Below are 27,090 nucleotides of genomic sequence, written 5' to 3'. Positions count from 1 at the left end.
ACCACCTTCTAAGCTCCCTCTTCACCCCCTTCAAGCTTTAGTTCATACATTTGTTTTAGACTCATGAAATCACTTTTGTCAAAGGGTCATGACCAGAAGGTAATGAGATCTGTATGGCTACATCTCTAAAGTGATTTTGGAACTGAAAGGTAGTGGTCTGCATGGCATTAAAGCTACTGTATAAAAAATACTAATAGAAAGACAACTTTAGAATATTAAAGAAGGCTGGAAAGAATGAAAGAGATACACCATATATTGATGGTGGGAAAACCCATCATTATAAAGACATCATTTCTCACATTGTCTATAAATTTAACTCCATGTCAAAATAACAATGAGACTTTTTTGGGGGGAACCAGACTCTAAACATAGTCAAAAAATCAACTTTCAAGTACAGTCAGGAAAATTCTGAAAAATAGGAGTAAAGCAGGCATTTGTCTTACCAGATAATTTATGTTATGATAATTAAAACAGTGTTATTGGTGCAGTCATATTAAACATGGCAATGAAACAGAACAGAGTGTCCAAATATAGACCCACATAGTAATATTTCAAGTCCATGGAGAAATAATGGCAGATCCACTATATAGGGTTGGGACAATTGGCTATCTGTTTGGAGAAACAAGTTATATCTCTTACACTCTAAATGAAATAAATTTTAAGTGGTTTATTATCTAAATGCACAGAATAAAACTATGAAAGTATTAGGAGAAAATACAGGAGAATATTTTTATAATCTTTGCTGTTAGAGAAAGCCTCCCAAGATATCAGACCCCAGGGCTTGAAATAATAACTGCTTACACTTAGTGTACAGTATCTACCATGTGCCAAACATTATTCCAAGCATTTTACAAGTATCAATTCATTTAATCCTCACAACCCGATGAGTGAATGCTCTATGACACCCCCACTTCATAGATAAAGAAGAGGAGGCACAGTTAAGTAACTTGCAGACTCACACAACTTGAAAGAGGCAAAGCTCGCATTTGAACCCAGCAGTCTAGCTCCAGAATGTGTGTCCTTAATCACAACACCTTACTTCAAAAAGCTGAGAGATTAAAAAATAACAAATAAAATAAAAAGGCAAATTGGAAAAAACCCCTGGCAACCCATACAACAATCAAGAATACATTCCCATGGGAATTCTCTGGCAGTCCAGTGGTTAGACTCTGCGCTTTCACTGACCAGGGAGCAAGTTCAGTCCCCGGTCAGGGAACTAGAAGCCCGAGGGCTGCGTGATGGTGGTGGGGGGATTCCCTCATCTACAAAGAGTACCTACAAATTAATAAGATAAACAATCCAATAGAAAAATGGGTAAAAGTTATGAAAAGATAATTAATAAAGAAGAAATAGAAATGTCTACTAAACATAAAAGTTACTCCATTTCACTAATGATCAGGGAAAACAAATTGGAAGAAGGAGATATTCCTTTTCACTATTCAGTTGAGAAAATTAAAAAATAAACCTAGTTTTGGGATGATGTATAAACTGGAGCACTATTCTAACATGGTTGGCAGGGGTGTTAATCGATGCAATCTTACTAGAGGGCATTTTGCTTAGTTCTTGTCAAAATTTAAAAAAGGCATTTTCTTTCAGCCAACACTCATTCATTTATTCACTCAACAAATATTTATTGAGCACCTTTTATGTGCCAGGCACTGTTCTAGGTGATGAGGATAAAGTAGTGAAGATGAGCTCTCACGGGGTTTGTATTTTAGACAGAAGAAACACTCAGTGAATAAGTAAGAAAATAAACTTTGGATAGTGCTATGAGTTGTAAAAAAAAAATTAAATAGGATAACGTGATAGAGGGTGATGGGGGCGAGAGTGGGAACTTAAAAAGGAGCCCTTTCTGAGGATGGCCAGACAGTGTCAGTCACACAGAGTCAAAGGCAAGTTTCTCCAGGCAGAAGCAGCTGCATATGTCAAGGTACTGAGGTGGGAATGAGCTTGCCGGAGGATAGAAAGTAGGTTAGTTTCACTGGAGGTTAGGGAAAGAGAGGAAGAGTGACTCATGTGGTATGTGTTGAGGTCAGAGAGGTGGGTACGGGTCTGATCATGGCGATTCTAGCAGGCCAAGGTGAAAAGATGGGGAGAGCAATGAGGAGGTCACTGCAGGAGGCTAGCATAAGAGGCCAGGTGAGAAAGAATGGTGACTTGGCCTAGAGTGGCACTGGAGATGGAGAAATAGAGAAAAATGAACCCTATTGCCTAGCGTATTTTGGAGGCAGAATGCCAGGATTTGAAGGATTAGATAAAGTGCAGTAAAAGGGGAAAAAAGATGAATCTTGGATTTGAATTTCATCAGATTCAAATAATGAAGATTTTGTGTACAAAAAATGCACAGAAGTATTAGTGTGTTTACTAAAGTGTATTAAAAAAAAGCAACTCAGTGTTTGTATTAGTGAAAAACTGGAGCAGCTGCAAGTACTGAGCAATAGAATTGTGAACTCGTGGTGCGCCCATTTCACTGTACCAAGCCGTTTAAAAGACGCCGTAAAGTTGCCCACAATATACACTGAGTGAAAAAAGCCAAGTGCACACCCCGCTCTTGTAAAATAAACTCTGCATTTATGTGTTTGCGCAGAGACTAATATTAGGAAAGTATACATATTACAGGGGGAACGACTTAAGGGGAGAGGGAGTTTCTCTTTTTACTTTATGCCCTCTTTATTGTTTGAATTTGTCTTTGCAAGGCACGTGTTATCATTTCTGTCGTTGTAAATGTAGTTAACGTCTACGATTTCAGACATGGAGACCATTTCCTTAGATACCAGTGATGCCTAGGTCGAAAGTGTCCTGAGAGTCCGCTACACTAGGGGCTAGCTTTCGGACTCCCGCGCCTTTAGTCCCGATCACGTGTTCTTTAAGCGCCAGGGGCCCGCCCCCGGCCCACCCTCGACCCGGCCCACCGGCCAGGCCTTGACATCCCGGGAGCTAGGCACCCGCGGCCCCGGCGCCCCGGCCCTTCCACGCCGCGCATGCTCCCTCCCGGCTGACGCGCGGAGTCCTAAGCGCAGGACCGAGGGCCCCGTCCTCACGCCCCCTCCCCTCGAGGCGTCCGTCGCGGTGTGTTTGCGTCATCGCGCCACGCCACCACTAGAGCCCCGGTGAAGATGGCGGCAGCCGTTCTTAGCGGGCCCTCTGCGGGCTCCGCGCCTGGGGTTCCCGGCGGCACTGGGGGTCTCTCGGCGGTGAGCTCGGGCCCGCGTCTCCGCCTGCTGCTGCTGGAGAGCGTGTCGGGGTTGCTGCAGCCTCGAGCGGGGTCCACCGTCGCTCCGGTGCATCCCCCAGTCCGCTCGGCCCCACATTTGCCAGGGCTCATGTGCCTCTTGCGGCTCCATGGGACGGTGGGCGGGGCCCAGGTGAGTCTGTAGCGCTCAGGCCCGCGGCCCTGTTGGAAGGTTGGCGCAGCTTTTGTGCGGCGGGGTCTCCGTGCAGTGCAGCTGCAGTGGAGAGGTGGAAGGCAGGAGAGCTGGGGGCAGAAGGCGGATCCAGGGATCACTCTGGACGAGATTCACGCACTTCTCGTTTATCAGCCCTGAGTACCAGAAACCCAGGGAAGAGGGAGGGCCTCACTGCTAGGCTGTCGGTAGACACACATGAATGGGTTTGACCCCAGGCCCCGTGTATGATGTTTAGCTTCTTTTCCCCCCGGGAGTACCTGTTTTGGGGATTGTTTCGACTGGGTGTATGGACGTATTCAACAAATACTTACTGAGCTCTTACCGAGGGCTGAATCCCGGGCGCTCCGGTTATAGACGCCATGGCGATGAACAAAATGTTATGAAACACTTTGAGAATTGTATAGTAGAGACCTCTAACCGAATCAGGAAAATTGCAGAGATTTTCCTGAGGTATTGGAGTTTAAGCTGAGGTCCCCAAGGATGAGTAGGGGTTTGGGTAGGGGAAGAAAATGGGAGGGGCGGTTCAGTCAGCGGAAAGCTCGAGTGGGAAGGTCCTCTGGTAGGAACTGAAACGAAGGGCGTTGTGCTTGGGGTTCAGAGATGGAGGGGAAGAGAGTGGGCGTGATGAGGTGGGTAGGCAGGGGACAGGTCATGCAGCGCTTTGTAGACTGGCTCAGAAGGGTCCTTTGGATTGTACACAAAGTGGAATCTAACATCCTTCAGTCCTGCAAGCTAGAAACCCAGATATCATTCTAAACACTTTCTTCTTGCTCACACACCTCTATATGCAGTCTATCAAGTCCTTTTGATTTTATCCTTTATAAGTAGATTTCAGATCTGTCCACTCCTTTCCTATCTTTCCCATTGCCCCCATCCTGGCTTGAACCCCCATCATCTTGCCCAGATTCTAAGAAGACATAACTGTCTAACCTATGGTAGGTTCACCTTTAATACTATCTCCTGTGCTCCATCTTCTCCCCCAGCCCTCCCCCAAATTCTGCCCATCCTTCAAGACCCATATACATGAGGTCTTCCTTGTCCAGGCTTTGTTACTAGGACTTTCCCAGCTCTATGCTTCCTTCCAGGAAGAGGGTTGTCACAACCTGCTGGGTGGTTCAGTAATTTTAGCCCCGAATTTATCAGAGATGACCACATTTATTTATAGTAACATTAGTCCTCATTGAGGGTGACAGAACTGTGCCTCTGGTATCTCAGCCCAGTTCTCCTCCTGTGATTCATGTGGTTCCTAAGTATTTCTGAAATATTATCTATTCTGTCTGTAAATGTGTGATTTCCTTCATCTCTTTCAAGTCCTCCCCTCCTCCCTCAAGGCGAGCTACATGAACTTAATGTCTGGCTTATTTTCTCTTGTATCTAAAGTCTAGAAGCGTTTTTAAAAATTGAAGTATAGATGATTTACAATGTTGTGTTAATTTCTGCTGTACAGCAAAGTGACTCAGTTATACACATATATACATTCTTTTTTATATTCTTTTCCATTATGGTTTATCCTGGGATATTGAATATGTGAGGGTGAGTCAAAAATTATCCACATTCTGGCTGTAGAATTTATTTTAATTAACTTTTAGAAAAGACACATCATTTTTCGACATAATCTCCTTGCTTTTCAATACATTTTGTCTATCTGTCAGCAAGCTTTTGTATTCCCTCATTAAAAAATGTTTTAGGCTGAGCTGCGAGCCATGAATGCACTGCTGTCTTCACTTCATGAGAAGTGAATCTGGCTCCTTCTTGATGGCTAACACTTGTATGACCTTCCTTGAACTTCTCTATCCATTCATACACACTTCTTAATGACAAAACACTTTCTCCGTACTGTACACACAGTCTCCGATAAATAACGGCACCAGGAATACCCTCAGATCACAAAAAACAAATCACTGCACGCTGCTCTTCTTTTTGCTCGCACCGCAGTTACAAATGAACTGATGTAACGTGTTCACACCTGCACAGCAGTGACTGGGGAGAGAGTAGAACGGAAAGCTCTTATAAGACGGTGCGGCCAACAGAAGTTTTAATATAACTAGAGTGCGGATAATTTTTGACTCATCCTCATAGTTCCCTGTGCCATACAGTAGGACCTTGTTTACCCATTGTATATGTAATAGTTTATAGCTACTAACCCCAAACTCCCAGTTCATCCTTTCCCCACCCTCCCTTCCCATAGAAGAATTTTGAGTAAAGAAGCTAAGGGTGATGTGGGAAACCCCTTTAAATTGCCTAGTATTTTTTGCGTTATATCTTGCCTTGAATTTTTTTTCTACTTGTGTTGTTGTATTGAGTTCTCAGAACATGGAACTGTGTGGTGGGTTTCCTTTACTTCCTTGTAGATTTTGTTTTGTATTTTAAATATACATGATAAATGTTACCATTTTTTTTCTTTTTCTTTTTCTTTTTTTTAACTTTTGGCTGCGTTGGGTCTTTGTTGCTGTCCGTGGGCTTTCTCTAGTTGTGGTGAGTCGGGGCTACTCTTTGTTGCGGTGCTTGGGCTTCTCAGTGTGGTGGTTTCTCTTGTTGTGGAGCACAGGCTCTAGGCACGTGGGCTTCAGTAGTTGCAGCACACCGGCTCAGTAGTTGTAGTGCACGGGCTGAGTTGCTCTGCGGCATGTGGGATCTTCCTGGACCAGGGATGGAACCCATGTCACTTCATTGGCAGGCGGATTCTTAACCACTGTGCCACCAGGGAAGTCCCTTCCTTGTAGATTTTGATTCAGCAAACATTTGTTGAGTATCTGTTATATGTTAGCTACTATTCCTCATCTTTAGGTAAATAAGTAAGATGTCCTTTTTCTCAGAGAATACTAGTTTTATTGAGATGAGAATTGAAGGTAAGTAAATAGGCCTGGAGCTTGAGAGAGAGAGAGATCCATTGATTGGGCCATTTATCTAAGCTTAATCACTAACTTTGCTTTCCCAGAGGTACTGTGAACTCAGTAGTTCCGAAATGGAACTACCTTAGCACAGCTCACAATTTCTGGCTTGCGTTATAGCAACTGGTCTCCTAACTGGTCTCCTTGCTTTCAGTCTTGCTCTTTTTAATCCATTTCCCACACAGTAGCTGATCCTGCTTGTAAAATTCTGATTCTGTTTGCTGCCTTTTAAAATTCTTAAGCACCTGAGCGTTCCTGCCTCAGGGCCTTTGCACTTACTGTCCTCTGTTTAGAATCTCTCCCTTTGCTGCCTCTCCATACCCACCCCACCACAACCCCCCATATCTTTTCAGCTCAGTGTTTGTTTGTTACTGCCTTTGGGAAACCTTTCCAAACCACCTATGATTAGCTGCTCTTTATTAATTACACCATATGGAAATCACCTATTCATTTTACATATACACTCAACTTCCTTCCCCCATACCCACGCAACTGGGCTTTGATTTGTTTTATTTTTGTGTGTAGTTAAAAAAACAAACAACTTATGGAAAATTTCAGATGACACAAAAGTAGAGAAGGTAGTATTTTGAATACCTCCCCACCCCCCTTCCCGCTGGGGCTGTCTCTATCACCCAGATTTAACAGTGAAGATTTTGCCAGTCCTGTTTCATTCCCACTTTCCCAACTCTGCCTCCGACCTCCCCTGCCACCGGAGCATTTTAAAGCAAATCCCACATATCATTTCCCTTGTAATTGCACATACTTTGAAGGACAGAGTGTCTGTTCCGCCTTGTGTCCCTAGGGGTTTGTACTGTCCCATTCTGTAGCCAGTAGGCAGTGATCTTCTTAAAAATACCAATAAGATTAGAACATTCTCCTGCTTAAAACCATACAGTAACTTTTTGCACCGGCCTTGCATAGTGTGGCCTCTGCTGGCCTCTTGACCTCCCCTCACCACTCCTGGCCTTCTCCACTGTGCTCCAGCCACCCAGGCTGATCTCATTTCTGCAGCAGCTGAGGCCACTGCTCGTCAGTTCCTTCACTCTTTGCTTGGAAACTCCTGGGGAAGTGAGCTGCTTGTTTAGGTCCCAGCTTCCAATGCCGCCATCTCAGAGGAGCCTTTCCTGAGCACCCTGTTTTAAAATACAGTGGTCCTTCCCATTCCAGTCATTTTCTGTCAGATTATTCTGTTTTGCTTCTTTCCTAGCATTTATCACTATTTGAAATAAATTCAGTTATTTATTATCTGGCATGTTCTCTCTTCTTATTTTGTTTAAATTCCATTATAATCACTTCCTTGCCTTTCTCCCTTCATTGTACTTGCCTGGCAACACCCCGTCTATGTTAAATTTGTTTATTTGGTGCCTGCACCTGCACAGCTCAGTATAGCTGGAGAAAAACATGTATCCTGGCTGGTCTGTCTCTAAATTCATGGCCATCGTCATCTCAAGTGGACTCTTAGTGTTGCCTAGCAATCCTGTTACATTTCCGCTTTCCTGGACAACCTCTGATTACTTCTCTCCATCCTCACTCTTGGCTGATAACCTCACTTACCATTTCACCACATCTGCCAGCTTACCTGTGTCTGTGCCCGTATGCTGTGCCTTCCCTCCCGTTATTAGGGGTGAGCTGGTCCATGCCCCGACTAAGGCCAGCCCTCTGCTTGTACATGACATCTATCCCCTCTCCACTTACGCAAGTCCGTTGCTTCGCCACTTCTTCATCATCAGCTTTTCCCTCTTTGTTAGGTCATTTTCATCAGCATATAGCTCACAACCGCTTTAAAAAAATCCCCTCCAGCTCCTGCCCCACTTCTCTGCTTTTCTTTATGGCAAAACTCCACAAAAGTGTTGTTTGCACTTGGACTTTCTCTCATTCTTTTTATTTTTTAATTTCTTTTTTTTTATTTTTGGCTGCGTTGGGTCTTCGTTGCTGCTCACAGGCTTTCTCTAGTTGCGGCGAGCGGGGGCTACTCTTCCTTGCAGTGCTCAGGCTTCTTATTGCAGTGGCTTCTCTTGTTGCAGAGCACAGGCTCTAGGCTCGAGGGCTTCCGTAGTTGTGGCACACGGGCTCTAGTTATGGCTCACCGGCTGTAGAGCGCAGTCTCAGTAGTTGTGGAGCATGGGTTTAGTTGCTCCACGGCATGTGGGATCTTCCCCAACCAGGGATGGAGCCCATGTGCCCCGCATTGGTAGGCGGATTCTTAACCACTGCGCCACCAGGGAAGTCCCCCCATTCTTTTTAAAAAAATAAAATTACTTTGAAATGGTTTACAATTTATAGAAAATTTGAAAGAATATACCCTTCACCCAGATTCTTGGAATGTCAACTTTTTTTTTTAATTTATTTTTTGGCTGTGTTGGGTCTTACTGCGCATGGGCTTTCTCTAGTTGCAGTGAGCCGGGGCTACTCTTCGTTGCAGTGTGCAGGCTTAGTGTGGTATCTTCTCTTGTTGTGCAGCACGGGCTGTAGGTACGTGGGCTTCAGTAGTTGCAGCAACGAGTGCTCAGTAGTTGTGGCATGCGGGCCCTAGTGTGTGCGGGCTTCAGTAGTTATGGTGCGTGAACATCAAGATTTTAAATGCGTATTTGTTGTATCATTTTCTGCTTATTTTTTCTGAGTCCACGAAGGAGGAAGTTGCAGACATGATGCCCTTTTGCCTCTAAATACTTCAGTGTGTATTTCCTTAAAAATGATGACCTTCTTTTACATGACCGTGTTCCATCATCAACATCAGAAAATCAACGTTGATTCAATAAATGATTTAACCTATAGATCTTATTCTAATTTTGTCAGTCGTGCTGAAGGTGTCCTTTATAGCAAAAGAAAAATTTCTTACGATCTTGACATTGTTGAAGAGTACAGGGTAGTTATTTTATAGGCTATGCCTCAGCTTGGTTTGTCTGCTGTTTTCTGATGATTAGGTTCACGTTGTTCATTTTTGGCAGGGAAATTGCAGAAATGATGTGTGACATTCTTGCTGCATCGTATCAGGTGACACATAATGTCTCTTTGTCCCATTACTGGTGATGTTAACTTTGATCATGGGTTAAGGTGATATCTGCCAAGTTTCTTCATTATGAAGTTACGATTTTTTCCTGTGGGGACATTATGTGATTTTGTGTCTTGTTACCCTTTCACCTGCTTTTTTTTAGTGTCCATTAAAGATTCTTCCCTGAATGAATCATTACCCTTATAACCATCCCTTAGAACTCATCCCATTTATGCTTTTCGCCTAATCACTTCACTGAAATACTGCTTTACCAGGTAACATGGTAAGTCTTGAAGGTTACCAGTGACCATCAAGATGTCAAGTTCAAAGGTCAAATTTTGGTCCTCACAGTTGACTCCTTTCTTGCAAAATTTTCTTTACTTGGCTTCTGGGATACCACTCTCTCTTGACTCTCCTCTTACTGCAGGTGGTCACTCCTTTATAGCCTTCTTTACTGGTTCCTTTTCACCTCTCTGACCTTGAAGTGTTTGAGTGCCCAAGAAAGCAGTCCTAGTACTGCTTTCTTCCTCTATTTACACTCAGTCCTAGTACTGCTTTCTTCCTCTAATTACACTCAGTCCCTCAGTGAGGTGATCCAGTCTGATGACTGACAACTTCCCAAACCCACACTCTAACCAGGATTTCTCCTAACTCTAGACCTAGCTACCCAGTGCCTATTTGGCATCTCCATTCATGTTAGACATCCCAGACTTAACATCTGAAATGGAACTCCTGATTCTCACCCCCAAACCTGCTCCTTCTGTGTATTCCCCTGCTTAGTGACGACTCCATCTTTCTAGCTGCTCAAGCAAAAATCTTTGCAATTATCTTTGCCTCTTTTCTTTATCTCCCACCCATATCCAGTGTGTTACCAGATCCTGTGGGCTCTACCTTCAGAGTATAACCAGGATGTGATGCTTGTATGCCCACCGTGCCATGCTCTCTACACTGCTCTTCTTTCTCCTGGATCCTTACATTAGCCTCCTACTTCTGTCTGCTTCTGCCTTCTTGACAAGGCAGCTCAGGTGTTGTGGTTGTGTTTTATTTTTTTAATTTTTATTTTATTTTTTAATAAATTTATTTATTTATTGGTTGCGTTGGGTCCTTGTTACTGCACAGGGCTTCTCTAGTTGCGGTGAGCGGGGGCTACTCTTTGTTGCGGTGTGTGGGCTTTTCAGTTTGGTGGCTTCTCTTGTTGTGGAGTATGGGCATCTAGGTGCACGGGCTTCAGTAGTTTTGGCACACGGGCTCAGTAGTTGTGGTTCATGGGCTTAGTTGCATGTAGGATTTTACTGGACAAAGGCTCGAACTCGTGTCCCCTGCATTGGCAGGCAGATTCTTAACCACTGTGCCACCAGGGAAGTCCCTGTGGATGTGGTTTAAAAAATAAATTATGTCAAGTAATATCCCTTTTCTACCCAGTTCTCCTCTCCCCCATGGCTTTTATCTTATTCAGAGTGAAAGTCCACGGTTCCCTATACAGACTGCACAAGGTCCCACCCTGCTCCCGGGGCCTCCTCTCTCCTGCTCACTCTCCTCTAGCGACAGTTTACCTCCTTGCTGTTCCTCAGATACGCCTTGTGTGCTGTCATCGCACAACCTTTGCTCTTGTTCTCTTCTCTGCCTGGAACAACCAAAAGTTATCAGTATGCCTTTTTTTTTTTTAACAGTTTTATTGAGATATAATTCATACACACAGTTCCCCCATTTAAAATGTACAGTTCCACAGTTTTTAGTATTTGCAGAGTTGTGCAGCCATCACGACGGTCAATTTTAGAACATTTTCATCACTCCCACAGGAAGGCCTATACCCATTGGTAGTCACTCCCCATTTACCCACAGCCCCTCTCTGCCCTTCAAGCCCTAGGCCACCACTGATCTACTTTTTGTCTCTATAGGTTTGCCTACTCTGATGATTTCATAGAAGTGAATCACACAATATGTGGCTTTTGGGGTCTGGCTTCTTTCCCTTAGCATAATGTTTCTAAGATTCATCCATGTCTCAGAACTTCATTCCTTTTTATGGCCAAGTAATATTCCATTGTGTGGATATACTACGTTTTGTTTATCTATTCATGGTTGGTGGATGTTTGGGTTGTTTCCCCTTTCTGGCTGTTATGAGTAATGCAGCTGTGAATGTTCGTGTATGAGTTCTCACGAGAACATCTGTTTTCATTTTTCTTGGGCATATACTTAGAAGTGGAATTGCTGGGTCATATGTTAACTCTATATTTAACCTTTTGAGGAACTGCTGGGCTGTTTTCCAAAGTGGCTGCACCATTTTATATTCTTATCAGTGCGTGTGAGTGTATCAATACGTCTTGCTCTCACTTTCCTCTGCTCAGATGGCCTTAGAGGGGGCCCTGTGTCCACTCCACATAAAATGCTGTCTCCCTTCCCTACTCCAAGCGCTCCTTCCCTTCCTCAGTCTACTTTATTTCCCCCCTTAGCACCGAGCACCCTCCAACATGCTATTTCTTATTTGGTCATTTGTTTATTTTCTATCTCATCTAACTAGAATATAAGCTCCCAGCACCTCAAATAATGTCTCACATGAAGTAGGTAAATAAATGTTTATTAAGTGAATCAACATTTCCCTTCATGAGAACAGGGACCTTATTTATTTTATTCAGCTCTGTATTCCTTCATCTGACTCTGTGGATGTGTTTGTTGAAAGAATGAGTGATGTGTATGGTTAGGGAGATACAGGGGCCGCCAGAGGAGTCTGGCCACTCAGGGGATGGAGAGGTTACTTGTGGGATAACTGAGAAGGAGACCTCTTCCAGGGTTCCCAGAATGTGTGGGAAGGAGGCTCTGGTTGACTCAATTTATGTTGGCATTAGCAGCTTGAAGGAAGCCAGGAATAGGAGGAGGAGGATTTGTTTGGGGTGAAGGAAGAAGGGTATCTATCAGATGATTTTATAGTGTCCAGTCAACAAGCATTTAGTGATGGCCCTCTGCACTAGGTGCTGTCTAGGGAAACTGGAAGGAGCCTGTCTTTGAAGTCTTGTAGCTGGGATGGGTTGGGCTGTCTAGCCCTCTGGGTAGCACTAATTTGTTGGGTGGGAAGTGGGGGAGGGGATAGGTGAAATGTAACTTGAGCAGCCTCGGGGACAGCCTGCTGTGTGTGTCACCTACTGAAAATAGGGCAAAGGCTGAAGGCCTCTAGAGGAATGGTCTTTCGGTCTCAAAGGAGGTGTTACTTCAGAAAAGGCTTCAAAAATGCCAGGGCAGGGAAGGGCTTGGAGAAGTCCTGTGTCTTTAGCATCCTATTCCTGACTCACTTCACTGTTTTCTTTCCTCCAGAACCTTTCAGCTGTTGGGGCATTGGTGGGTCTCAGTAATGCACGTCTTGGTTCTATCAAAACTCGGTAAGTCTTTAACCCTGTTTTCTCTCCAGGGAGATATTTCTTTAGGAAGAGGGCTGTCCATCTGTTCATCCATTGTCACCACCCCATGGATTCAGGAGATTTCTCCATTCCCAGGAAGGTGGAGGGTTTGCTTCTTTTCATGAGTTCACTTGTGTTGAACCCCACCTAGTCTAGCTTCCAGGTGTCCTGTGGTCCCCCACCCCCACTTCTGTTCCCTTCTTTCCCTGCTGCCCACACCTCCCAAGTCCTCCAAGTGTTTGAGGGGTTGGAAGCCACAGTGGATCTGGAGGTGATGTCTTACTCTAGCCAGTGAGAGTAAAGGGCTATGAATCGCTTTCTTTGCAATCTCGCCACCAGCCACTTGTCACTCACCTCTTTCTTACAAGGTTTGAGGGCCTGTGTCTGCTGTCCCTGCTGGTGGGGGAGAGCCCCACGGAGATGTTCCAGCAGCACTGCGTCTCCTGGCTCCGGAGCATTCAGCAGGTCTTGCAGGTAAGGATTCGGCTGCTGCCTTGCCTCCCCGCCTCCCCCAGCCGTGCCTGATTCTCCATTCTGGATATGGTACATCTCTGGGGCTTAGACATTTAGTTCTGAGGATAGAATAATTAGAAGCAGTTTCTTTCTAGCAGGGAGCATAAGCTTCAGATAGAAACATCCTTTTAAACATTTTGATATTTTTATCTAGTGGGTTATTTTAATTCATCTGACCTTTCACACACTGTAACCTCTGACTGTTTCACTTCCTTGTTCACTTTTCTAATGAGTAACTTCTCTAAAGCTCCTTTTTCCAGATGTTTGATTTTTAAAAATTAGTTAATTTATTAAAAAAAATTTTTTTTTAAATTTTTATTTTCTTGGCTGTGCTGCGTAGCATGTGGGATCTTAGTTCCCCAACCAGGATTGAACCTGCATCCTCGGCAGTGAAAGTGCAGAGTCCTAACCACTGGACTGCCAGGGAATTCCCCGATTTTTTTTTTCCCCATTCCTCTCTTCCTCTTTTAACATTTAAATTTTTTTCTACTTTTACATCCTTTGATGACATCTCCACTTAGTTCTTCTACAAGCATGTTCTGGGCACACATGACAGACTGTGCTAAGCTCCGGTGGTGAGATGTACTTGGACCTTGCTTTCAGGTGTTTAGAGTCTTGCAGGAGATGGGAAACTTTCTAGCTGTTCTAGGTTTTACAAACCACATATGGTTTCTGTGTGTTTTTTTTTTTTTGGCTGTGCCACAGGGCATGTGGGATCTTAGTTCCCTGACTAGGGATCAAACCCGTGCTACCTGCAGTGGAAGCACAGAGTCCTAACCACTGGACTACCAGGGAATTCCCATGGTTTCTGTTGTTCTTTGTTGGTTTGTTTTCCAACCCTTTAAAATGTAAAAACCATTCTTATCTTGTGGGTGTGTGAAAACAGGCACCCACAGACCATAGTTTGCTGATCCGTGTTCTAGTGGAAGAGAATAATTATACAACGAGTGTGGAAAGATGAAGTGCGGTAGGTGCTCTGGAGGTAAAGCACATAGTTCTCTGAGAGCAAGTAATGAGAGACTCTGACCCAGACTGGGGTGGCGTGGGTGGTGGTGGTCAGGGTCGGTGGTTTAGGGAGGGCTTTTCTGAACCGATGAGTGAATGGGGAGTGAATCAGGCTGTGAAAGTTTTCTTCTTTTTTTAAAAATAAATTTATTTTTATTTATTGGCTGTGTTGGGTCTTCATTGTTGGTGTGTGGGCTTTCTGTAGTTGTGGAGAGCAGGGACTACTCTTCATTGCGGTGCACAGGCTTCTCATTGCAGTGGCTTCTCTTGTGGAGCACGGGTTCTAGGTGCGCAGGCTTCAGTAGTTGCGGGAGCGTGGGCTCATTAGTTGTGGCTCGCAGCAGGCTCTAGAGCACAGGCTCAGTAGTTGTGGCACATGGGCTTAGTTGCTCTGCAGCTTGTGGGATCTTCCCAGACCAGGGCTCGAACCCGTGTCCCCTGCATTGGCAGGCAGATTCTTAACCACTGCGCCACCAGGGAAGTCCCTGAGAAAGTTTTCTAAGTGTTCTTAGCATGCAAAAAGCCCTGAGAGAAAAGGAGTTTGACTCGTTTGAAGAATTATAAGCAGGAAGGTATGGCTGGGGTTGATGACAGGCGACTGGGGAGGTAGGTAGATGGGGACCAGGCCGTGTGTGGTGTTGAAGGCATGTTAAGGAGTTTGGTTTTTATTCTTGGAACAGTGGGAATTCATGGGAGGTTTTGAGTAGGGGGGAGGAGGAGGTGGTGGTGGTGATGTAATCAAATTTCCATTGGAAAATACTGCTCTGGCTGCTCTGTGGAGACAGGATTAGAAAGGAGCCAGAATGGCGGCAGAAAGACCATGAAGAAGGTACTAAGGTAACCTAGGAGAGCATTCATGATAGCCTGGACTAGGGCGGTGGCTGTAGACTTGATGAGAAGTGGGTGAGAGATTTAGAGGCCAAGAGATTTCAGGAGAGATTTAGAGGCAAAGTCGACAACAGGTCCTGATGATGGAATGGCGTCAGGGAAGGATGTGTCCAGGATGACTCCTGGGTATCAGAACATTGGAAGACAGCCAGGTTCCCAGAGGAGTGGTGAAAATACCATGTGTATGGCCCTGGGCGTTCAGTAGAGGCCCCCAGGAAGCATACCCTTGAGCTCGTGTGTGTGGAAGTGAGCAGATATCTCAGCGTGTAACCCCGAGGGTTCAGAGGCTGGGGGCTTCAGTCAGTATGTTTTACGAAAGGGAAGAATCCTCAGCATTTAGGTGGCAGCTGAGGATGAGGCTCAGATGAGCAAGGTGAGTACTTACACAGGCGGGACCTGGACGTGCTGCGCAGTCAGGAGTCAGGCAGAGGAGGATGAGCTTACAGAGGAGATTAGGACAGCAGCAGAAAGGAGGTAGCCAGGGTGGTGGGTTGGGTGGCATCCAAATACTGCAGGGAAGCGGGAGGAGTCATTTCTCTTTATGTTCTTGGAGCTGGAATAAGATGAGGACTGAATATTTTTTTTATCAGATTTAGCAACTCAAGGGTAATGAGACTGTGAAAGTGTTTTTAGTGGAGCAGTGGACATTGAAGCCACAGTGCCCCGGGATGAGCAGTAGGTGGGAGAAGGAGAGGAAATGGGGAAGATAGGCAGTTCTGTCAAGACATCTGGCTTGACTGGTAAAGGAGAGAAATTGGGGAACAACTGAGATTGGGTAAGTGGAGTATGGGTTCAGGAGAAGGATTTTTTAGGATGGGAGAGATTGGAACATGTACAAAAGCCAGTAGGAGGAATCCTTTTGAGAGGGATTGGAGAGAGGGGACCAGTTAACAGTGTAAGGTTCTGAGAAGAAGGGAGGGGAGAGTATCTGAAGCACCAAGGAGGGATTGTCCTCGGATGGGAGGAGCACCTCCTCTAGTGAGACGGGAGGAAGGGGAGTAAGGATGAAGATGCAGATGGAGTTTTCAGTTGGTGGTGGGAACCTGAGGGAGTTCCCATCTTTGGGCTTCAGGTTTCTCTGAAGTTGCAGGTTAGGTATACAGAAGTGATGGTGCTGGGAGAGGGGCTGCATAGCAGAGAGAGTTAACCAGTGAGAGATGCAGTAGGTTGCTGGACAGTGTTGAGGCCTGTTTGTGGTTGGTAGGCCCACCAAGTCTGACTTTCCAACAAGCATTATTATTTCATTGACACATGGCCTCTGGTCTAGCAGGAGGTAATGTGCTGAATGCTTGTTCCTTAGATACATGTTAATTTTCTAGGAAAGTCCTTCTAAATTCAAACTGTTTTCCTCCATGAGTTCCACGGTAGGCTTGAGCCAGCCAGAAGCAAGCTTGGTGAGATGTGGCGGTTTTGTTTTGGCTGAGACCTTTTTTTTTTGGTGGAGGGGAGGCTCCGAGACGTGCTTCTTTCCATTCCTAACAGGGAAATGTATGGAGCAAGAAGATTTTAAGATTGTCTAGACAGTCAGACCTTTAAAGTATGGCCTTGTTACTTTTTTTCCCGCCAAATTCCTAGGACTCCAGACACCCACGGTACTAAAATGTGAACACGTCTTTTCTGTAGATAACTGTGTTACTTTGGATGCTTCACATCTAATACAGTCTGTCCCTAGTGGGTTTGATGGGAATGTTGACGTTAACTGTGGTGTTTGTCAAAAGCCCCATGTTGTCATACCTCTCTCTTCTTGGTGACCATGAAGGTGAGGTTGGGAGCATGGGGTGTTGTTGCTCTTTAGTCCCAGGACCCGCCCCCCACGATGGAGTTGGCTGTGGCCGTGCTGAGGGACCTACTCCGCTACGCGGCCCAGCTTCCTGCACTCTTCCGGGACATCTCCATGAACCACCTCCCTGGCCTTCTCACCTCCCTGCTGGGCCTCAGGCCAGAGGTGAGACGCCTCCCTGGTACCCCTGCCCCTTGGCCCTTTGCAGCGCTTGCCCTCATTTACACCCACCGGATTGAAGAATGTGATGGGAAGCAGTTGGGGAATAGGACTGAAGAAGCGAGAAGAGGGCGGGGCCAAGAAAAAGTATAAGGAGAAGGGACTCTGAGGGGTTGGTGGGGTGGAGATGGGGTCTGGGGCGTTGGGCTCTTGGCCTCTACCTCACTTTCTGTTTTTCCCACAGTGTGAGCTCTCAGCATTGGAAGGAATGAAGGCTTGTATGACCTATTTTCCTCGGGCATGTGGATCTCTCAAAGTAAGTGGTCATGGAATCTCCTTTTTCCACCAACATAAACCTTGATAGCTGTCTTACCTCCAGTTCTGATGCTGAGATTTCCAAGTGCCTATCTCCACAGGTCTAATTATGCCACCTCATAGCTTTAAATGCATTCTCATTTAATCTTCATAGTTAAAGAAATAGAAATTAAGTAACTTGCCTAAGACCTGATGCCAAAGCCCAGGCTCTTACCCCCGGACTCTCTCCTCTCTCTGCCCTGCCTTCTCTGTACCTCCAGAATGCGCTGCCCATTTTTCTATCATCCTGTTTTACTTTGTTCCTAAGGCTCTTATAATTTCCTCCAGGAAGCCTTCCTAACTTACTACTTCCCTATATCAACTTCCCCAGCGCTTCTCTCTCCTTATATTCCCGACTAATCTCCCTCTGTCACTTCCCCACCCTGTCTCCCGAACTGTTGTGGCTGTAAAAAGATGGCTGTACAGCAGGGCCTTATTAGGTCAAATAGGCAGGGTGGATGTGGCTCAGGTGCAGGAGGAAGGAGGTCAGTAAAAGAATTAGAATCTTATTTTCAAGGAGATACAATAACAAATATGAATGGTTATCAAATTCTGCCAAAGCAGGTAACAGTTAAAGGCCTTTGGAATTGGCACATTTGTTGTTTGTAGAATAATTCGATGTCATCTAGTACCTAAGAACAAATAGCTGTTCTCTTGTCAATTAGATGTTCTCTCTTGTTTTGATATACTCATCATTGCTTGACAAACCATTGGGCATGCCCTTTCTCGGAAGCACAAATCTATGGTGAACTGGAATTAGCAGCAAATTAATAATTTTTTGTATGACTCATGTGGTTAGTCATAATAATTGGTAACACTATACTCGGTATTACCAATTAAGGGGGAGCTTGCCATTCAAATTATATTGAAAGTAAGATCACATGGTTCTATGACCAAGAAAGTAAAAGAAACGGAAAGGGAACTGGTACCCGCCATGTGCCAGGCACTCTGCCGTGTGTCTAAGATGTGTCATCTCATTTTACAGTAATTCTTTAGAGTTGGTGGAACCAAATTAACAGGAGGAAACAGGCCCAGAGGTTGGTTGGTTGATTTCTTTGGCTGCGTTGGATCTTAGTTGCAGCACGTGGGCTCCAGAGCACGTGGGCTCTGTAGTTGCTCACGTGGGTTTAGTTGCCCCCTGGCATGTGGGATCTTAGTTCCCTCACTAGGGATCGAACTGGTGTCCCCTGCATTGCAAGATGGATTCTTTACCACTGGACCACCAGGGAAGTCCCCAGAAGGGTTTGATTGACCCAAGCCTATGTTTCTGGTAGCTGTAAAACCAGGGTGTGAGTGAGAACTGTTTGCCCTTCGTGCCCGTGTTTTTTCCACCAAACCAAACTCCCCAGGCGCTTTTAAGAACGTGGACAGGATTGACAGGTAAGCTTCCACACTGACGCCGTCGTTAGTGGCCTGGGAAGGATTGTGAGCCTGCCGTGCAGCTCTGTGGGCACGTGTGCCGTGGTCTGGGAGTGGTCCTTGCCGGGGTTTCCGTAACTGGTTTCTTGCAGTATTTGAAAAGTCCTGGAACAGATGGTGTTTCTCAGTGAACACAGGGTCACGTCCTGGTTGATGCTTCATTTTCATATAAATGCCACTCATGGAAGGTAGTAGAATCTTTGGGTAGCAGGGCAGGACTTTGGCAAGAGGCATTTGGAGTAACTTGGGGATTTTACGAAGTTTTTTTTTTTTTAACTAAAGTTTACTAAGTTTAGTAAAACTGCCTTTCTTCTAAAATGCTCTGTAGATTAGCTTCTCAAATTACACAGGATAGATCTTTGTCTCTGACCCCTCATTGGTGAAAGTATGTGAGGTTTTACTGCATATGCCTGTTTTGATTCAGCTTGGTTTGGGCTTTTCCATACTTACCTGCATCTCCCCCCACCCCGGCCAAGAAAATGGAGGGAGAATTGTGTGTTACCTGTAGGGTCAAGATCCGAGTAGTCACACTGGACTGCCTGTGAGTCCTCTGCTGGTGCCCCTTAATTTTCATTGTGAGCAGTCAGGAGAATTCATCTATAACTCACAGCCTTTTGTCAGACATGTAGTTTTTGAAGTTATGGCCTGCATTTTGAGTGCCCCCTCCAAACTGAACAACAGGACTTTCATAGGTTGTTACAGGGTGTGTATGTCTTTATTTCTCGAAGAATACAGTGTCATCTGGAGAACCTCCCTCTGTTGAGGAGTTTGGCTTTGTCTGTTGCCAACATGGCGGATGAGAATCTGTCTTATGCAGAGGCCCCAGGGGCAGTTTGTCCTTGGAATGTCTTGCAGACCAGTACTTAGGGAACTGATGACTGGAGTGTTTATCTGCTCTCTGTTCCATCCCCCAGAAGCTCCCAGGGCAGTTGAAGTCTCCAGGCTCAGGATCACTCCTCCCAAATGAGGTATCTCAAGCATTCTGAGTCCATGAAGTCAGTCCTGTGAGGCTTTACCTCTCCTCCTCGACAAATTGAATATTCGTTCCCTGGAATGGGTGGGAAGACTCACCCTTCTCTTAAGAGATACCCAGGACATACTGTGTGTGCACGCGTGCTTGCGTTTCAAGTGAAATGTTCCAAGTGAGCCATTACTTTGGTTTGCTTTGCAGGCCATTTGGGGTAGACTTGTGGTCAGAGCCATGTCCCTGTTCTCTGCTTGGTGGCAGTCACATAAGCAGACTTCTGGTGGCCCCAGCCCAACTTTTTGAGTCAGAGTCTTAGGGAAAGTGTGAGCAGTAAGTTGGCTGAAAGGGCTGAGTGCCACTGTAGATGAGGGTTTGGCGACTCTAAGAACTACCATCCGTGGCGAATCAGGAGACCTGTGGGTGGTTGCTGTTTTTGGTCTGAAGTGTTCAGAACCCTACCACACCAGACATGAACGTGCTTTCCAAGTCCCAAGGGAAACGGTTCTAGGCCTTCTCCTGCCCTGGGGTCAGCTGTAACAGTGCTCGTCTCATGGGAACGAGCAGTGGAACGTGGGAAACCAGATGTGGTTCTGCCACAGGACGATGGCAGGGAGCCCTTGGAGGGCTGCTTTCTGAACCACACACGCTGCCAGTTCTCCGTGCTTCCTCCCGTAAGGCCCCTGCTGTGCGCCTGGTGCCACTGTTGATTTGTCTCATCTTTGTGCATGCGATGCCCTGGTCCCCTGATGAAGTCCACACACGCCAGGCTGGGAGTCCCAGCCCCAGCCTGCCTCTCCGTGGGCCTCGTGTGAGTCTGCGGCTCTCCTCACAGTGTGTCTGCCTCAGTCTCCTTATCCGGGCCCTCCCCTTGCTCCCAGGCCCAGCTCAGTCCTGCCTCCCGGCATCAGTCTCTCCTGACCCTCCCTCTTTGGTTCTAGGTTATTATTTTCCACACATTTGTGTTCCTGGCTGTTACACCCACTGAAGGTGGAAATCCTCTTCTACTTCAGTGTTCTCCCCCTTTTTGTGCCGTGGACCTCTTTTCCGAATGTTTTTAAATCCATAAAATACATGGAATTGCAAGGGAAACCGATTCTGAGGAAATATGTATTTTAAACAATTGTGGTAGAGTAGAACGTGCTTTATTAACATGTCAGATAACAGGATGCAGCAGCAGGTCTGATAACTGCCTGAGTTTCACATTAGTTACGCACGTGAATGGTAATTCAAGATACTGTTTACAGCTATGTAACGTCGAATGAAAATAAGTGATTGCTGACATTGACAGAGGTCCTAATACTACTGTGGCTTTTTGTCTACATTTACAGTAAAAAAAAAAAAAAAATTACACTTCATTTACAGGTTAGTGAAAATGACTTAAAAAAATCTCCCCTCCATGTGCACAGGCCCCTTTGATTCTACCCCCGGATAAATGGGGCCCCAGGTAGCACTCCCGCGCCGGCGCCTGCACGTAGCAGGGTGGGTACTGTTGGCTAAGGGGCAGGTTGCTGCTGTGCCGTGTGCTGCCCCAGTGCTGCTGGGCAGCCTCCCCTTCTCTCTCCACCCTGTCCTGCCCTTGCACCTCTGGTTAGTGCCACAGCTCCCAGCTCGGACCCTTGCTTCTTATCTGAGCTGGCAGGGAGGTGGGGCGAGGAGGTGGCTTCTTTTCAGTGCTGTGTCCTTTCAGCTTGAGGGAGATGACGGTCATTTTGCAAAAATTGCCAGGAGGGGGCGCAGTTGTCTGTGGGGCACAGGCCTCGAGCAGGGAGGTAAGGCTGAGATCCACATTCAGGGTGTCTTTCTACCACGAGAGCATGTCTGCTCCTAGGCGTGAGGCGCCTTAGAGTGCAGTGCTTCCCTGTCTGTGGGGAAGAAAACGGCCTTAGTTTCTGGGCTTCAAGCCTGCTGCTGGGAATGGGCAGGGTGTACGTCTCTGGCCCTTGGAGCTGACTCATCAGCCTCTCCCGTTCTTTCCCCCAATCCAGGGCAAGCTGGCCTCGTTTTTCCTGTCTCGGGTGGATGCCTTGAGCCCTCAGCTCCAACAGGTAAAGGGAAAGGAGGGTGATGGAGAGCCTGGGGTCTGAGTGGAGTTTCTCTTACCTCTCTTTCTTCGTTTTTCTGTTACTGCTTTTCGACCGTGTTCTCACTCCCCTCCCTGTTAACATACGCAGTAAACACAAGTCGTGACTTCTGCCTCCGTGTTTCCATCTGTGTCTTTCTGCCCCGTCGTCCCTCCCATTTTCCCTCAGAGCTCTCTTTGATCTCCGTCTTCCTGGGCAATGGCGGGGTTGGGATTCCGTGGCTGGGCTGGATTCCCATCTGACCAGGGTTCCAATCTCTCTTCTGCAGTTGGCCTGTGAGTGTTACTCCCGGCTGCCCTCTCTAGGGGCCGGCTTCTCCCAGGGCCTGAAGCACACGGACAGCTGGGAGCAGGAGCTGCACAGCCTGCTGGCCTCTCTGCACAGCCTGCTTGGGGCCCTGTACGAGGGAGCAGAAACGGGTAGGGACCGTGGCTGGTGGTCAGTGGTGATGAACCAGGGGGGTGGTCCGGAGAGGCAGGGCCATTGATTTCTAGGCAAAAGGGATTAGAATGTGGGCAGGTCCTCCACCAGAATGAAGGAGGAGGGGATGGCAGACAGACCTGGCTTGTGAAGATGGTTGTGTTTCTGTCTAGCTCCTATGCAGTACGAAGGCCCTGGGGTGGAGACACTGCTCTCCCCTTCAGAAGACGGCGATGCCCATGTCCTTCTCCGGCTTCGGCAGAGGTTTTCCGGGCTGGCCCGCTGCCTAGGACTCCTGCTCAGGTGTGTGAGTGCCGGAGGGAGCGAGGGGCTGAGATGGGTGTTGTCTTCACCCGGAGGAGGAAGGTTGAGGGGGCGTGGGGTCACCCTGGGGACCCCGCGCTGAGGGTCTCCCTGCTCTGATTCTCTTTAGCTCCGAGTTTGGGGCTCCCGTGTCCGTCCCCGTGCAGGAGATCCTGGATCTCATCTGCCGGACCCTCAGCGTCAGTGCCAAGAACATTGTGAGTGGAGATTGTCCCTGGTTCACAGGCCTTGCCCAGGATCCAGGGCAGCCGGGAGAGCAGTGTGGGCTCCCAAAGCGGTGTTGCCCTGAGGTCGTCCCGGCCAGCTCCTTACCTCGTCCAGGTGCCCTCATTCCCATGCCCCCGACACACGCACGTCAGCGTGGATTCGCTCCCGTGTTGCAGGAACCCTTGTAGCAGATGCTGCCCCAGGGGAGGGTGAGCTGGGGTGGGGGGGTCAGCTGAGTCACTGCCGAGAGGTTCAGCCATCCCTCCCTCGTCCTCCTTCCAGGTCTGTTGAGGAAGAGGGCGGTTTGTCGTCATTGGGGGAGCGGGGGTTGGGCGTGGGTTCCTTACCTGTGTGCTCGCGTGGATCTGGTCACACGTGTGTATCCTGTCTCCGTTACTCTTTGTCTCACTTTCTTCCCCCACTCCTTGCATTGCTGCTTTTTTCTGCAGAGTTTGCTTGGAGATGGTCCCCTGCGGTTGCTGCTGCTGCCCTCTCTCCACCTCGAAGCCCTGGGCCTGCTCTCTGCACTCATCCTCGCGTGAGTGGGTTGGGAGGATGCGGTGCGGGGCCTGGGGCGTGCTGGGAGCTGGGTCACTGTTCTGTCTTCACCCCCAGGTGTGGAGGCCGGCTCTTGCGTTTTGGGGCCCTCGTCAGCCGCCTGCTTCCCCAGGTCCTCAATGCCTGGAGCATTGGGAGGGACAGCCTCTCTCCAGGCCAGGAGAGGCCTTACAGGTGACCATCTGGGAAGAGAATAAAGAGGAGAGGGAGGGTGAGGGGTGCTGGTGGGCGGGGGTGCCAGGGGGCTGGGACATCGACTCCCTTTCACAGGCTGCACGCTGCTCCCCCCACAGCACCATGCGGACCAAGGTGTACGCTGTCCTGGAGCTGTGGGTGCAGGTGTGCGGGGCCTCGGCGGGAGTGCTTCAGGGGGGAGCCTCGGGCGAGGCCCTGCTCACCCACCTGCTCAGTGACATCTCCCCACCGGCTGACACCCTCAAGGTGAGTGAGGCCTCTGCTCCTATCCCAGGACCCCATCCTGCGCCCCTTGTCCCCACCAGCCTCGTCACCAAACGCTGCCTCCTGATTGTCCTGCCTTCCTGTTGGCTGGTGTGTGAGATTTCTGTTCCCCTCCCCCGCCAGCTGCGCAGCCCCCGGGGGAGCCCTGATGGGGGTTTGCAGACTGGGAAGCCCAGTGCCCCCAAGAAGCTAAAGCTGGATATGGGGGAGGCCATGGCCCCGCCCAGCCACCGGAAAGGGGACAGCAATGCCAACAGCGACGTGTGTGCAGCTGCGCTGAGAGGTGGGTGAGGCCTGTGCCCTGCACCTCGGGGCATTGGGGTGGCCTGGGGTGATAGCCCCAAACCGGTTGTTGCGGTGGAGGGTGTAGGAAAAAACGCAGACCCAGCTAAGCGCCTGCGGAGAAGCTATGCTACCCCTAGGGCTGCGGGTGGAATCTTGGGTCCTGCTATCAGATGGGGTGCTGGTGTTGACGCCGCCCCAACAGGGTCTCAGTTGTCTTTGCGCATCCTCTCCACATGCCAAGTGCTGTTCTAGGAGGAGAGGGTGGGGGGAGGAAGAGGACAAAATCCCTGCCCTGTGGAGCTTACACTCCCCCAGGCAGGCTGTTCAGTGCGGCTTCCTGCTTCTGACACAGTCGCTGATCTGGAAGCAGAAGTGACTTTCCTTTGGGTCCCGTGTATTTCACTGCCCTCTCACCCCACCTCTGTGTGAAGGAAAGTGCCAGCTCTCCCCCAATATGTAAATGCACATTTATAATGTTGTACCTCCATCATCTATCTCATTTATGTAATGTCAACAGCCTTATATAGTAGAGGTACCTTTATGATCCCCATTTTATCGTTGAGGAAGCCAACTTAGAGGAGTGACGTGACTTGCCTGCAGTGGACGGGGGCCGAGCAGGGCGCTCCCCTGGGGGCCGGGCGCTGCAGAGGCCCTGGCGCGTTGCCGTATTAGCTGCCTGCCTCTTACATGCGTCTCCTTCCCCAGGCCTCAGCCGGACCATCCTCATGTGCGGGCCTCTCATCAAGGAGGAGACTCACCGGGTGGGTGGAGCCTGGGCCCCATGGAGGTGGAGAGGGGCCACTGCTCTGTGCCTGTAGGGGTTCGTCCAGACCTGGGAGTAGGCCCCGGAGAAGGGTTGGGTCGCCTTGGCGTCATCTCCAGCTGTGCTGTCTGTCCTTTCCAGAGACTGCATGATCTGGTCCTCCCCCTGGTCGTGAGCGTCCAGCAGGGCGAGGTCCTAGGCAGCTCTCCGTACACCAGCTCCCGCTGCCGCCGGGAGCTCTACCGCCTGCTGCTGGCTCTGCTGCTGGCGCCTTCTCCTCGTTGCCCGCCTCCTCTCGCCTGTGCCCTGCAGGCCTTCTCCCTGGGCCAGAGAGAAGACAGCCTTGAGGTAACTGCTGAGTGGGGCCCAATCCACCTCTTGGGTTCCTGGATTCTCTTCTTTCTGATGCTGGTCGTTGCTGCCTGCCTGGTGCCGTGAAGGCCCATATCCCTGATGCTCGCTCTCACCCTCTCTTCCCTCCTCAGGTCTCCTCTTTCTGCTCAGAAGCACTGGTGACCTGTGCGGCTCTGACCCATCCCCGGGTTCCTCCTCTGCAGACCATGGGCCCTGCCTGCCCCACCCCTGCCCCAGTTCCCCCTCCTGAGGCTCCATCTCCATTCAGGGCTCCAGCTTTTCATCCCCCAGGCCCCATGCCCTCAGTGGGTCCCATGCCCCCCGCAGGCCCCATGCCCTCGGCGGGCCCCATGCCTTCCGCGGGCCCTGTGCCTCCAGCGGGCCCCATGCCCTCAGTGGGCCCCATGCCCCCGGCACGCCCTGGACCTCCAGCCACAGCCAACCACTTAGGCCTCTCTGTCCCAGGCTTGGTGTCTGTACCCCCCCGGCTCCTTCCTGGCCCTGAGAACCACCGGGCAACCTCCACTGAGGACCCCGTCCTTGCCCCTAGTGGCACTCCTCCACCTACTATACCCCCAGATGAAACTTTTGGGGGGAGAGTCCCCAGACCAGCCTTTGTCCATTACGACAAGGAGGAGGCATCTGATGTGGAGATTTCCTTGGAAAGCGACTCTGATGACAGTGTGGTGATCGTGCCTGAGGGGCTGCCACCCCTGCCGCCCCCACCCCCCTCGGGTACCACACCCCCTCCTGTAGCCCCAGCTGGGCCACCAACAGCCTCCCCTCCTGTGCCAGCCAAGGAGGAGCCAGAAGAGCTGCCTGCAGCCCCGGGGCCTCTCCCTCCCCCTCCTCCCCCTCCTGTTCCTGGTCCTGTGACCCTCCCACCACCCCAGTTGGTCCCTGAAGGGACTCCTGGTGGAGGAGGACCCCCAGCCCTGGAAGAAGATCTCACAGTTATTAATATCAACAGCAGTGATGAGGAGGAGGAGGAGGAGGAAGAGGAGGAGGAGGAGGAAGAGGAGGAGGAGGAGGAGGAGGAAGATTTTGAAGAGGAGGAGGAGGATGAAGAAGAGTATTTTGAAGAGGAAGAGGAGGAAGAGTTTGAGGAGGAATTTGAGGAAGAGGAAGGTGAGTTAGAGGAGGAGGAAGAGGACGAGGACGAGGAGGAGGAAGAAGAGTTGGAAGAGGTGGAAGAGTTGGAGTTCGGACCGGCGGGCGGGGAGGTGGAGGAAGGAGGGCTTGCGCCCCCAAGCCTGCCTCCGGCTCTGCCCCCTGCCGAGTCCCCCAAGGTGCAGCCAGAGCCAGAGCCCGAGCCCGAGCCTGGGCTGCTGCTGGAAGTGGAGGAGCCGGGGGCTGAGGAGGGGCCTGGTGCCGAGACGGCCCCCACGCTGGCCCCTGAGGTGCTCCCCTCCCAGGGGGAGGTGGAAAGGGAAGAGGGGAGCCCCCCCACGGTACCACCTCCTCAGGAGCTTGTTGAAGAGGAGCCCTCTGCACCCCCAACCCTGCTGGAAGAGGGGGCTGAGGGTGGGGGTGACACGGTACCACCCCCACCAGAGGCATCTACAGAAGAGATGGAGACAGAGACAGAGGCGGCAGCTCTCCAGGAGAAGGTGAGCAGGAAAGGGAGGGCGGCTCAGGTGGGAAGGGGTGGTAGGGGCGGTAGCTGCTCGCACAGCCTGACCTACTCTTCTGTGTATGTGTGTGTGAATTTTATGTCTTTGTCCTTAAAAGGAGCAGGATGACACGGCTGCCATGCTGGCAGACTTCATCGATTGCCCCCCTGATGATGAGAAGCCACCACCTGCCACAGAGCCTGATTCCTAGCCCACTCCCACACAGCCAAGTTCTTGTTTCCAATAAAGTTTTGTCCTTGGA

The 27,090-nt window shown here is 49.0% G+C and overlaps 1 protein-coding gene across 2 annotated transcripts; it reads left to right on the top strand.

The window, feature by feature from the left end:
- Positions 1–2,925: 2,925 nt before the first annotated feature.
- PELP1 (proline, glutamate and leucine rich protein 1) lies at positions 2,926–27,090 on the top strand. Of its 2 annotated transcripts, XM_057716072.1 has the most exons (18): positions 2,926–3,365; positions 12,597–12,661; positions 13,048–13,153; positions 16,881–17,030; positions 17,269–17,340; positions 21,750–21,809; positions 22,114–22,264; positions 22,439–22,568; positions 22,699–22,786; positions 23,246–23,334; positions 23,412–23,528; positions 23,648–23,795; positions 23,937–24,096; positions 24,804–24,859; positions 25,003–25,209; positions 25,347–26,343; positions 26,770–26,825; positions 26,947–27,090. In XM_057716072.1, exons 1-18 carry the CDS (start codon positions 3,117–3,119, stop codon positions 27,037–27,039), a joined length of 2,994 nt encoding a protein of 997 aa, XP_057572055.1. In that variant the 5' UTR covers positions 2,926–3,116; the 3' UTR covers positions 27,040–27,090. The 2 variants fall into 2 exon arrangements, with proteins under 2 accessions (XP_057572055.1, XP_057572054.1); XM_057716071.1 differs by having other exon boundaries at positions 2,933–3,365; positions 25,347–26,825.

This window comes from Hippopotamus amphibius, chromosome 17 (genome assembly GCF_030028045.1).
Source record: "Hippopotamus amphibius kiboko isolate mHipAmp2 chromosome 17, mHipAmp2.hap2, whole genome shotgun sequence".
NCBI classification, from domain to species: domain Eukaryota; kingdom Metazoa; phylum Chordata; class Mammalia; order Artiodactyla; family Hippopotamidae; genus Hippopotamus; species Hippopotamus amphibius.
Note: the sequence above shows the minus strand (reverse complement) of the source record. Positions and strands in the feature narration are given on the sequence as shown.

Bases quoted from the DNA above. Each gene is read 5' to 3' on its own strand.
- PELP1 (XM_057716071.1), top strand. From the start codon at position 3,117: ATGGCGGCAGCCGTTCTTAGCGGGCCCTCTGCGGGCTCCGCGCCTGGG. The intron at 3,366-12,596 runs GTGAGTCTGTAG...TCTTTCCTCCAG, and splicing joins GGACGGTGGGCGGGGCCCAG to AACCTTTCAGCTGTTGGGGC. The intron at 24,097-24,803 runs GTGGGTGAGGCC...CTCCTTCCCCAG, and splicing joins GTGTGCAGCTGCGCTGAGAG to GCCTCAGCCGGACCATCCTC.